Source organism: Rhopalosiphum maidis, chromosome 2 (assembly GCF_003676215.2).
Source record: "Rhopalosiphum maidis isolate BTI-1 chromosome 2, ASM367621v3, whole genome shotgun sequence".
In the NCBI taxonomy this organism is placed as follows: Eukaryota; Metazoa; Arthropoda; class Insecta; order Hemiptera; family Aphididae; genus Rhopalosiphum; species Rhopalosiphum maidis.
The window spans coordinates 85919306-85933093 of NC_040878.1; the positions used below are offsets into that span (position 1 = coordinate 85919306).

At 24.8% G+C, this 13788-nt stretch overlaps 1 protein-coding gene across 2 annotated transcripts in view; it reads right to left on the bottom strand.

Annotated features, from left to right (window-relative positions):
- Nucleotides 1-13788, bottom strand: part of LOC113551432 (transient-receptor-potential-like protein) — a 39702-nt gene that overhangs the window by 9981 nt on the left and 15933 nt on the right. For both annotated transcript variants that reach the window (XM_026953675.1, XM_026953677.1), the window contains exons 4-12: nucleotides 13021-13222; nucleotides 11496-11660; nucleotides 10986-11220; nucleotides 7726-7878; nucleotides 6262-6520; nucleotides 5879-6121; nucleotides 2979-3174; nucleotides 2721-2888; nucleotides 353-590 (exon numbers count right to left, since the gene is read on the bottom strand). In XM_026953675.1, the coding sequence (XP_026809476.1) occupies nucleotides 353-590; nucleotides 2721-2888; nucleotides 2979-3174; nucleotides 5879-6121; nucleotides 6262-6520; nucleotides 7726-7878; nucleotides 10986-11220; nucleotides 11496-11660; nucleotides 13021-13222 (1859 nt within the window). The remainder of the gene's footprint in view (nucleotides 1-352; nucleotides 591-2720; nucleotides 2889-2978; nucleotides 3175-5878; nucleotides 6122-6261; nucleotides 6521-7725; nucleotides 7879-10985; nucleotides 11221-11495; nucleotides 11661-13020; nucleotides 13223-13788) is intronic.

A 13788-nucleotide genomic window follows, 5' to 3' on the forward strand; every position in this document is an offset into this window, starting at 1 on the left:
TATGCGTGTGTTTTAACACCACATTCACAAAATACTAGTCAGATACTACACTCGTTATTAAGGTTTAACAACATACACTGTAGTCCATAAGTAATAAGTTGTTAGTTTTTATTCTAATAGGTAGTAATTATTATCCGTATAATTTAATCAAACCTAAATAGATATAGACTGAACTGTATTTTTTCTCATAAACTGATTCTAAATAATTTAGATCATACTCTTAGAATGATGGTAAAATTTGACATTTTAGTAGAATTGTGTAATGGTTTATATTTTAAATTAATTATTGTTCGAATAAAAATGAAAATTGATTTAGATATCTTTACAATGAATATCTGTTCAGTGTACTTACTGGTTTTTTTACGATGATCACTAGGCACTTCCATACCGTTCTTTCGTAGTACTTCTAAAAAGTCGTATTTCATCGTACTGAGCTCAGATTTTATTTCGTTTACATCTTCCTCAGTCACACCTACGTTTTCCATTTCTCGATGCTTCATGGAAATATATCGCCAGATGAGAGCTCGCATCACAGTGGCAAACTCACTCTCCCTTTGACTTCGATTAATGAAACTGTTGGTTTTGTCATTCTGAAAATTAAAAAAAAAATCACTTGATTTCAATTTTTTTTCTTCAAAGTTGACCTTTAAAAAAATATTTGATCATAATTATAAATAGGTTACTGATTACTTAGTGGTGACTTTAATTCTAAGTACAGTTTTTGGAGATGTCGCTGAAATAACCCCCATGCATTGTTTTATATAATGTTGTCGACACAAATAATTTTAATTTACCTATTTTCATTACTAGACCCTATTATTTTTTTTTCTTGAAGTAGTAGACCAACATTTTACTGAGTATCCCTGTTCTATTACGTTCACCTAAACTTAAATACTTATAAGTTATAAGTAATAAACTACTCTTCTGGATTTCAAATTTTATGTATCAAAATGCTCTGAAAAATATTCTGCTTCGGAATATGAAATTAAAAATGTATAAAATCATTTAAAAAATTATAACGATATAAAAAATATAATCTTTTTAAAAAATATTTTTTTTTATTTTGACTGCATACTGTGTAAAAAAATATTTTCAAAAAAGTTAATAGATTTTGAAATAATATTGTTTGATGAAAGAATCACCTTGTTTATAAATCCAACATTAATTGTAGTTATATTTAAAATGGAAGAACCCTTACGTATTTGGAAATGTTGGTCTGTGAGGTGTGATTTAATTACTGGGGATAATGTATAAAGAAGAAAGGTTTAGTGATGAGAGTAGATAAGTACATTACAATTATTTATGTCGAAAATATTATATAAAACGATGCATGGGGGTTATTTCAACGATATCACCAAAATCTGAATTTAGCATTAGAGTACCACTAAGGGCACTAACTAATCAAGAAACTTTGCATTAGAAATATTATGACGTGGAGGTAAATAAAAATCACTTATAGTAATGGGTATATGATTTAGTTTAGTTATAATTTTTAATAGTACACGATTGTATGTAATCACAAATCATGATAATAATTTGTAAGTGGTTGGAAGTACTTACATCGAATTTTCAATAAAGATTGCAACAAAGCTATGCACTATATTTTCTGAATGATTAACTTTTAATAGCTTTTTATCCAGGTATAAAAATATATAAATGCTTAGTGAAGTGTTTCTGTGACGGGGCAATGTTAAGAAAAAAAAATTTTAAAAAAGAAGCTAGTGTTTAATTTCCATTAGAATTAGTGCACAAAATTAGTAAAATAAATAATAGAAGAAAGGATAGGTTGTACCTTTTAATTCAAAATGATATCTCTTGCATTAGGTAAGTAATAATTTTATAACGACGTAATATTCCAAAAATTAATGTACATAATAGTTTAATTTAAAATGTTCAATTTCATTGTTATGATCGTATGTGTGTGTACATCGAAGACGGTTTTAGAGCGGTCTTACAAATTGTTTTTCATTACGTATTCAATAAAATAATATATTAAGTCATGGCTTATGCCCCAGAAATCATAGACACTTTAATGGGTTAAAAAAAAATACTCAAAGATCAATTTGTCTGAGATAATGTACCTTATAATATTATTATTATCATATCTATATAATATATCATAATATAATATATATTATGATTCACATATGCTGCACAGACATACTTTAAACAGCATACAAGGTTAGGTTATATTTACTTTAGTCCATTATAATATCAAAATTCATTTTTTTTTTTTTAAGAATAAATTTTGCATACAACAACAAATAATACAATGATTATTATTGTACGAATGTTTTGCAAAAACATAGATAATTGCCACACCAACTTTTAATTGACATAAATATAGTTCTATAAAGTATACTAGTTTTATTATAATATAGGTATCTACCTATATAATTATAATAATATCCATATAATTATTATTTACAATCAATTGATTAAAGTTCGAAAAACGTTTTGAACTATTATAATAGGTATAATAGGTAGTTACATATTACACTGCAATAATTGTACATTTTAATCAGTTCAGAATAAAGTTAATATTTATACAAATATTTAAGTTGTCTTCTTTAAATATGACTCATTAGCTGCATTACTGGATAAGAGAAAACGAATTTCCCCATTTCCGAGTAAAAATATATATTTTATCGATATAGATTCAATACAGTACTATTTTGTGAAAATCATTTTTTTTCAATTACGAAATTAAACATTTTTACCTGAGGCCATGAATCAGTTTTCTTAGACTTCCATATATAATGATAAAGCTTTTTGAAGTGTTTCAGCGTTGGATACACGTTGTAAGGCGAGGGGAGAGTCGGTGTTTCTTCAAAACAGCTTAACCACAGCTTCGATCTGGAAAATTTCCATTCTACGTCTGATTGACCCTGCAGTTTATCAAGTGTAATGTATTAGAATTATGGTTGTAAAAAAATATTAATATTATTAATCAGTTATGACAACAAAAATATGTATACCTCAATGACAGAATAGGAATTAGACATCATAGCAATGAGCAGGTTCAACATAATCGTAACATTAATTACCGAGTAAGTAGCGAACATAAAAAGTGCCCAGAATTTCGTGTAAGGTTTCATTCCTGGTAGATCAAAGGTTTCAAGATCGACCTCGCCAAAACCCGTCCAAAACAGAGTGTGTATAGACTCAAACACACTGCAAACGTTACAATTTTAATTTAATTTATATTGTTAAATTATGGTATTTGACAGAATATATAGGTATATACATAATTTTATTACGTCTAAAATTAACACCATGTATAATAATACATTTTATTGTCTTATTAATTTTTTTTAGTAACCGTTATAATGTTTCTACATTATAAAAACAAATTAATTAATGTAATGTTTTTATTCTTGTACATTTGAAATTTATTAATAAATTAAAAAATATTTAACATTTTTAATTGTCACGTATGTTTATGCTGTGTTGGCTAATTTTTTATTATTATTTTTTTAAGTATGCAACAATTAACAAAGTAAATAAGTATAAAAAATTAAATCTGACGGAATATAAATCACGCAGATAACAATAGAAAACTCAAAGAATAAATCATTAATACATAGATTACAGTATAAAAAAATGTTAAAATCAGACGCATATAGATTCTGTAATAAGTACACTGTACATCATAATTGTTCAACAAAAATTAACTGAATAACAATTATGCTAAAGTAAAATATATTTTTTTTAAATCTATGATGTTAGCAGCATATTATGTATTTTGTTAAATATTTCAGAGTTTGTAACCATAACATACTGTGGACCAGTATAATCCATATTAATCAAAATAATGAATGAATCCTATTAAAAATTAGAATCCATAACAACATACTTTATTTGTGTTTAACCAAACCAAATTAATTCACAAAAAAAAAAAAAAAAATCAAGTGATATAATATCAATTTATACCAAAATATTATGTTTATTTCTAACCATTACTCGTAAAAATTGTTGCAGTTACACATGCTGAGATTTATAATTAGTTCATTGTTATTATATTCGGGCACTCAATGATTTGCTATAATTGCCAAAATATGAAATATGCATTTTGATATATTCTGGCATAACATCACGAGTCCTAAAATGGCTAGACGTGATATGTACGCATCTTGCTAGGAAATTATAATTATTTCTTATTATATATACTACTATCATTCAACATTGTTTTTATTATTTTTAAAATGAGCTCAAATCATTTATTAACTTTCTGCTTAAACTATTTTTAACATAAAATACCTAGAATCTGAATAAATATCACTTGTAGTTTTTTTATTTTAATTTTAACGGATTTTAGATTATGAACATAAAAAGAAATATTATTGTTAGTGTATTTATTTTTAAAATAGTTGCTGTGAAGATATTAACAGCAACTGTCACGTGTCAACCGTATATGATAACTACAGCACTTTGTGAATTTTGATTTCTAGAACATACCAGTATATTTGCTTTTCATACCATGTTAAAATAATATTATTTAAGTTCTATCACATTTATTTACAGTTTAAAAACTCTATCGTGCTCAGTTATATTATTTCTGCAGTGTTTTTTAACAAAATTTGATTTGAAATTATTAATTTTTTATACTTTTTAAAACGAAATCTCGACTATATTGAATTACATGGTATTACAGTAAATTTAAAAAACCCCTATTCGTTCGGATATAAAACTAATTATTTTTTTTTAACAATCAATAATATAATTACTACGTAGTTATTGTTTTTAATAAAGTCATAATTAGAAATTAATAAGGCCATCTTATTATAATATTATCTTTATCACGCGATATACGTAAACATCATATTTGACCTTGTTCTAAAAAAAAGACGTAATTACTAATGGCGTTTTTTAAAATGAAATGATTTTAATGAATAATTAACAAAGAGAAATTGGGGTTGACTTTATAGTGGGTACCATATCGGTATGTAGGTATGAACAATAGGTATCAGAAAATAATGATTAATCATTATAAAAGCCTTCTAACTAGTTCGTGTACAATTTTCATGGATTACAATATGAGTAAGTAATTTCAGTTTAGAGAAGAGGTATAAGTTCGATTGTTTTTATAATAACCCATTTAATAAGTGTGCGTATAATATACGTACATACTTTATAATTAAGATATTTGGCTTGAATCTTGAACTGATCACGGACAAAATATTGATTGAAAAACACTTCTAAAATCAGTTTAACCATTTTATAGTAGAATCATATAAACCGTTTGGAAATCAATTGGTCATTTGGATCGGATTAAAATTTATTACTGCTAACAGTATCATTGTTTTTATGCTTAAAGTAATAGTTATAGAGAAGTCTATAGTACTAAATATTGAAGAACTAAATACTAAATATTATCAATTATTGAATGTTATTTAATAGATTTTCAATAAGTTTATAAAGTAATAATTATTTAGCAATAAATATATCATTTTATATTTAATCGTATAAAAAAAAAATGTATGATAGTAAGAATATCATAGTTTTAACACAAATATGTTTTTTTATGCTATCAATGTTTTGATTATATTATTATAACTTAATCTAAAAACATATACCAAATAAACTTGTTACTATACTTGGGTCAATAGGCTAATAATTACTTCCCAGTTTTATTTTTTTATTTATATTGTGTACTTGGTAACCTTGACTTTTGAATACATTTTAGAAATTTACAATTGTGTTCATTATTTTATTCCAAAATCGAGGACTAATTAATTTCTAATAAATTCGCTACAATAAACTATTATAGAACTACAATTTGCTATAAAATAAGTATGTTTCAACAATATAAATTTACTATTTAATCTAATGACTTTTAAGTTAGCTGTTTAAAATGTATTTTCATTTTAAGACTCACTTCCCAAAATTCTTCCATTTCGAGCATGACTCGCCCGATCCTGCTTCTATTAAACTGTAACATTTTTTTCGTTCTAGATCGGCAAAATACCACATTAACTGATTAAGTCCGCATGCGAATGAAAATAAAACCAAACTATAAATACTGAAAAACTTGAGTATATCGATCAGAATGCGTTTTAATGACAGCTGTAACGGTCCTAAATGTGAACTAATTGAACACATATGGATCAGCTTTAAAGCGCTGTAAACAAAACATAATATAATATAAATCGATTTTGAGTGAAAATATTTGTTGTGTCGAAATTGCAGTGCTAACGATGAAATAGAACAACGATTTATTCAATAGCTCTATATATTTGTAAGTACTGAGAAAATGCTCACCTCAGTATGTTAGAAGCAGCAAATAGGGCGTCGGCTACGAGTTGAGGGTCGAAGGTTTCCCATTTCTCCCTAGGAATGAACGCCGAAGAGGGATCGTTGGATATCTGTGAGTTTTCGGTCACGTATGCGTAAACTCGCAGCGCGATCACTGTCACATACATCTTGTTCCTGGCAAATTCTACGTAGTTCCATGCGTTGTGCGCCAGGTATCTCTTCAGACCATCCCTGCGCACGTCCAGTATCTCCTGCCATATGTATCCTGCAGCAATAATAAGAACCCCAATCTGAGTCATCAGTCGGAATTACAAAAACGGCAAATAATACCTATAGTTGGGATAATAAATCAATTGATATTCCAATTATATAATATTACTGTGTTTCTTAATTGCAGCAAAATTTATTTGAAAACCATGTGTTTTTTTATCGTGGCATGCAAATATTGTGGAAATAAATATTAAATGTCTCTTACAATTTTTTTAGAACTTATAAGTATAGGATAACTATACAGCATAAGCTACTCTAGCACTTAAATTGTATTAAATTATAGGGTTTGATTAAAAAAATTACTATCTTACAAATGAACAGTCGTAATTCTCAATATGATAGGTGTGTAGTAATAAACTATGATTAATAAATGAATACATTTTTAATTTTTAAAAATAACACATAATATGATCAATGATTAAAGTCTTATGAAAAAAATGTTCAATCAGTCTATTTGAATGATTAATATCAAACGCAAATAATAAAATAATTTATATTGATTTCATAAAGACTACCATTTAACCACCTATCAATTTTTTCCTTTGTTCATTCTGTATCCTTCTTAAATTTATTAAAAAAATTAATTTAAAATTAACTTAACTATATAACTAGTTAATTAATCAGTACAAAATATAATAATATAATTGCTTATTTCCATACATATTGCATTTCAGTGGAAACTATTATAATGAAATATCAAATGTAAATTAGCATTTTCGAAAATGATTAATTTATTTACTTACAAGTAATTACGTGAAAAATAGATATTATATAATCAAAATGTACGTATATATATTATACATAAAAAGTAATTTTAGTATAATATACATTATACATTATATAAGTAAAATCAAACTATAATTTTTGTTCGGGATATTTTTATTTTCTCCATATATTTTTTTAATTCAGTTAAACTTAAATTTTTAAATTGGTAGAATTGATAGATTGTCTTAAATACATCTATACTATTGGACTTTATGTACTTTTTCTCCTATTATAAAAGATCTGGCGAAACCGACGTTTTCCTGATTTTACATCTAGAATTAGTTTCTTTAAATCAAAGCTCGTGGTTTTCGCAACATACGTCATGTTTTATAAAAAATAACGATCCAGTAGCAAAAGTTTGTCCTAATAACTACTATGTAGCCTTATGTTATACTCTACGCGACATGCATTTATATATGGATCCGCTCATTTTACCTATGACAAAATGCAAGATCAAGAGCTCTATATACGACGGTCCGTTGCCGCGTTGCCGAAGTTGTCGCAATTGCAGATTTTTATTCATTGATTCAGACCCGAAGAGCTCTATAAACTGCGTTTCAGCCCGCTGCGACACAAGTACCAATAGACCTATAGTAAAACATAACAAATTTATATAAGGTTAATGGTTAAGCTCATGTGCATATTAATATAAAGTGTATTTTTATTTTAAATTAAATTAAATTTTTAATTTTTAAGTTTGAAAATATACTAAATAAATTCCTGACATATGTACGCACTTAATCATCGATATAATACAATATATATGGTTTGTAATTTAAATCATGACGAATTATTATTATTACATATTTCGTGCAGCACTTTTATCAAAGTGAGTTCATACTTTTCCTTCCTGATTATTAATGGTATTTGGAAACAATGTGTACTTTTATATCATCAGTTAAGATACATTTTATTATTTTAATACGTATGAATAAAGAATTGTTCAGAAAACTATGCGTAATGCATATTTTAGAATATTTTCTTATTTTTCAAAAATGCACGGATTTTAAAAATTTAGCTTGTTATATTACTATTTTGTTAAAGCATTATGAACAGCAAATAATTGATATTTATTTATGTAGGTATTATTTTAACGTACATATTCAAAAAGTTCTTTTTATTGATATAATAATATATAAAATGTTTTCTAAATTATAATATGTGCATGTGCAATAGCAATAACAATTAATAATAAATTATCATGTTTTAATAACATTTTACTGCAAGTATAACGAAGTAGTGTAGTTTATACTTGGTGTTGGTACACCATTCATTTATTTATACAATTATTCTAAATTATTTTACCGTAATAAATCACCTAATATACAAATCCCCCCCCCAAAAAAAGATAATAATACCGTAGAGCTTTATCTCATTTTAAATATCTCTCTATGCTATAGTTGAATATCATTGTATACCGTCATTGAACGTTCTAGAATTTTCGTGCGGCAACCACGTGTGCAACTATTGTAAATCTTCTTCATACATAGATATTATTAGTCGTGACATATGTTACGTTTTTTTTCTAAAATAGGTATCAAAAATAATCACAAAAAAAAAAGGTAAAAAAAAAAATTAAATACGCAATCTGTCTTTGATGAGAGCTATAAATACGACTTTCTATATGGATGTATGTTATACAATATAGGTTTTTGGTCTATTAATTGTGCATAATATGATGGAAACGTACTCAATTATTTAATATCAAACAGTAAAATATTACAGTATGGTAATTAGTTTTTGAACTGTGGTTATAAATTGAATTATATTAAACGATTATTTTATTAGTTAGTCATACACTTAAATTATAATTTATAAGTATCTTGATTATCACAGAAAAAAAATTATTTTTGTACTTGCTATTTACTATAGTTTATGTATGTAACTATAATAGTGTGAACATTTTTTGAATTATGAACTACCTGATAGTTAATCATCGAGGGCAACTATTTTATATTAAATAGTTAAAAAGAATGTATTTTTTCAATTGTGCAAAACAAATAAAATTAACATAATAATAACAACAGCAATAACTTGATTTTAATAATTTTGTTTTACACATATAAACAATAAACATAAAGCATGGGTTGTAAAAAAAATAATAATTACAAAAACAGATAGCGAGATCTAAGTTTACTATTTACTGTCTGAAAGTAAACGAATTTCACAGTGTTTATATTGTTCTATTTTTATATAAAATCATTTTGTTAATAAACATTGTATGATATAAAACGTCATATTTGAATATTTAAAAAATTCAAATTTACCTAATATTTTACTATTAATTGTTTCGATCTATACAATATTTTTAAACATAGATAGATGTTAAGTTTTCATTCTACGGACAATAATGGGATGTGATAATAATAATCCTCTATGAATGTTTTAATTAATTACTTTATTTTTATTTCACCTATTATAAATTTTTGTTATAAAAAATGTATAAAAGTATTGGCTATAATTTTTATTAATTTATCAGTTAAAACTTGTAAACAATCTACTATTGAAACATTATATTTAAACATAAGATGTAGGTTATACATTGGTAATATAAATAAAATTATTAAAAAAAACATGAATTTATTATTCAAAATATTTACTAAACAATAACAAATACGCAATTGGACCATATTATACGATAAACAGGTTGTTCACTAGTTGTATGGCTATAATATTATAATTATCTTTATAAATATGTAGAAGCAATGAAGAACAACGCATAAATTAATTAACCAGGAAAATTAGCAATAGGTATTGACGTTATAAGACGATACAAAAAATTGGTATCTCCATAATGATCCAAGTCTCATAAATTAAATATTTGTATAATATTTTTGTTTCTTATAACGACTATAAAACTGTAAATATTTATGTAATTACCGATAAAATTTAATGTATAATATTTGATAATATTCGTATAGTACTATTATAGTCATATATTGTTGGTATTGTCTTCTGTTTTTCCAAATTTAATGTTTACAGTCATTTGACTTGTTTAAGGTTTCAATTTATTATACATAGATAAAGTGGTAGAAATTTTTAAATATAAGCAATAATGTTTATAATCCTAAAATATCGAACATAGGACTAATGATTAATTATTTATATAGGCTCCGTATATTTATAAAAGAGCAAGAGAAGTATGATATTGTGGCAGTTGAGCTAAAATAGTTCCAAGACATTTTCACAGTACTTCTCCGATCATAAAAATGTTAAATGATTATACAAAAAAATACTAAGAATTATGAAATTGATACCTAGATATACCAATAGGTATATAATTAATGATAAAAAAAACTTAAACCAAGTGTTTATAAAATAAATTAAAAATATAGATTTAAAAAGTAAAATCTAAAATATTACTTCGATGAAAAATAATAAATTTAATAAGTATAGTTAAGTCTTGTAATTTAAAAAATATTTCAAAGTACATTCTAAACTACCGGAAATATCGCGATTGGAGACAAGGGACTTATCGTTTATGGGAAAAAATTCACCAACATAATTAAAAAATAAAAAATGTCAAATAATTCCAATACGTAATATATAACTAATATAACGAGTGTAGTACCTAACCTACGTCGTAATAGTTTGCTTATCTAAAAATTCTAAATGTATGATTGAAACGTACCTACTGTTATCAACTTTTAATATTATAATATGCATAATGCATATAATATAATATATTTACTTACCTAAATATGAAAGATAGGAAGATGAATGAATTAAAAATTTCATAAATGGTTTTTCCATTACTTTTCCAATCTGAGCGCTAGGTGCGTATAAGTACACAAGACAATAGAATGGAAAAAAGTAAACGATTTTGATGATTTCAATTATTTGCTTATAAAGTCGTAAACGACGGAATCCTGGAAGACCTTCGTACCAGACAGTTGCCAAAAGTTGTTGTATATACGGATGTGCTACAAACTATAAGAACAATTTAAAAAAAAATGTTACCTAAATTATATTATTTTGTATACATAAAGTACTTTCAATGATCGAGCTAATCTATTATTATACCTTCAAAATAGTATCAATAAATTTTAATCTATATTATTGCTATTATTTATTTCTTAAGATTTTAAGATGTTTGTAGTTACAATGCATAAAAATATATTATATATATTATATTTTGTTAAATATAATATTACAAATCGAAAAATAATGATTTTTTATGTTAAATTGAAAAATTACCAACTTACGTTTTTTTGCTTGTATTTTATGGCAAGTTCAACGAGTCTTAGTTTCATCGATCCTATGCTAGGAGCATTTTCCGAGTCATGTTTTAAAATCACATCTAATTCGTGGGAACTTCGTGTTTGTCGAAGCAGATCAACGGCGAATTGTTCACATTGTTGTCGAAGTTCCTATAGTATTATATAAATAAAACTAATAAAATAAAACTATTATAATTGAATAAATTTTAAAACTATTATAATTATTACTACAACGAATATTTTTATTGTTTGTCCAAAATTAAGCATAAACGTTACCAGAAAATTATCTAACTTCTTAACGAGAATTTAAGATTCTATGGAAGAAGAAATCGTGGTACAAGTTAGTATATGGTTATATCTTGTCCTTATTAATATAGATTGGGTTAATTCTGATGATGTTTTGAACTTAAGATTTCTAGAAGATTTACTATTTTAGTAAATTTATATTAAAATTAAAAATTACTATTTATTTTTATCGCTTTTCTATTTAACGATAACCTATATACCTAGACTAAATGAATAGTTATATTTATAACCCTTGTAATATTATAAATTCATAAACACACTAGATGATTAAAAATAAAAATGTTTATTTGAGTATTAATGAACATTTTGTTATATATATATATAAAATTATTAAATACACGTAAAAGTTTCAAGTCCCGTGAATAATATTTTTAAATTACAATAAAATAATTGAAATGGTTCTTCTTTGTTTATATACCTAACTGTCAAAATTCGAAAACTTCAAAAGTCTATAAAAAAATTGATTTTTTATATCTATAATATTTTTAAATAGCTATCTTATAACAACTCACAAGGAAACTTGTACTATATTTTCAAGTCTTCGCTAAAAAAAAATTGAATATTTCAAATAATAAAATATTTTGTAAATTTTCGTGAATTCGTTGAATTTTGACAAAATTTAAAATTCAAATGTTTATAAAAAAAGTAATTTCTTATTTATTTTTAATATCTTTATTACTATGGTATGGGAAAAAATATTAAGAACCTTAAATACTGAAATTAACATGTATTAAGTATGCTAACATATACATTTGTTAAAAATATCAAGACGTATTTAAAGTTATTCATTTTTGAATTACTAAAAAATAAGAAAATCAATTTTGTTAAAAACTATTTTGTATCAAAATTTCAGCTTTTATTTATTTATTTTTACTACTTAATTACTTAAAAATTCTGAGAATTTTTAATTCCCCCTTCCCCTTTCCTAAAATATCAATTAGATTCACTTTTCTAATAGAAAAAATTATTACTGAAGTTAAAAATCAATGCATTTTTTTTAATTATACACTTTTGTAAACATATATGGAAAAAACATACATCATTGTAATATAAATATATTTATTGCTCAGCTCAGAATCTTAAAAAAAGAAAACGTAAGCGTCTATCGACGATAACGAAAGTTGTTAATGCATGCAGTTTTTTTTTGTGAAATCTAACAAAATATCACTGTGCTTGCGATTTTATGAATAGGAAATGTGTTTACCATGTATTCGTTTTTGAATTCCTTCTCGATTCTAGCCAATCTTCTCAGCTCCCAGGATAACTGGAACGCAGTGAGTATTGGATCAGCTGATGAAAGTGCAATCAGTGACGGACTAGCCAGTGCTCTATATTCGTTCACTCTACACATAGAGTATCGCAACGAATCTGTTTTCGAAGATGTAATACACTTATCACATCCACACCTGAATAAAACGTTATTGTTATTATCGTCGTTTATTTTCTTACTTCCATTACCATAATATCATGATCTTAAAATAAATTAACATAAAAAAAAATTTAAACATCGTTTACATATCGAATGCCCGTAGCTATATAATAATATTATTATAATATATAACAATAATATAAATAATAATAATAGGTACCTACAACTCTAATATTATACTTTTGGTAATAAATAATAATTATAAGGATTTTTAGTTCATGAATTAAAAAACAGTAAATTATAACCTAACATCAAAAAAAAATTCTATAAAGCCATAAAAAACACTTTTTTTAAAACTTAATTTAATACATCTTGTTTTATACCTACTTTCAAGTATGCTTAAATTTTGTTTTTATAAAAAAATCATTAAAAATTCTTTGTTTAAAAAATTAATTAATTTATGATATGTTTTAAAATGTATTTAAAATTATTTGATTTAAAAAAAAAAACTAACTATGAAATTTTACATAAATAATACATTTATAAAGTTTATGATCTTTCTTTAAATTACTGAAAATATTTAAAAATAACATAAAATTACAA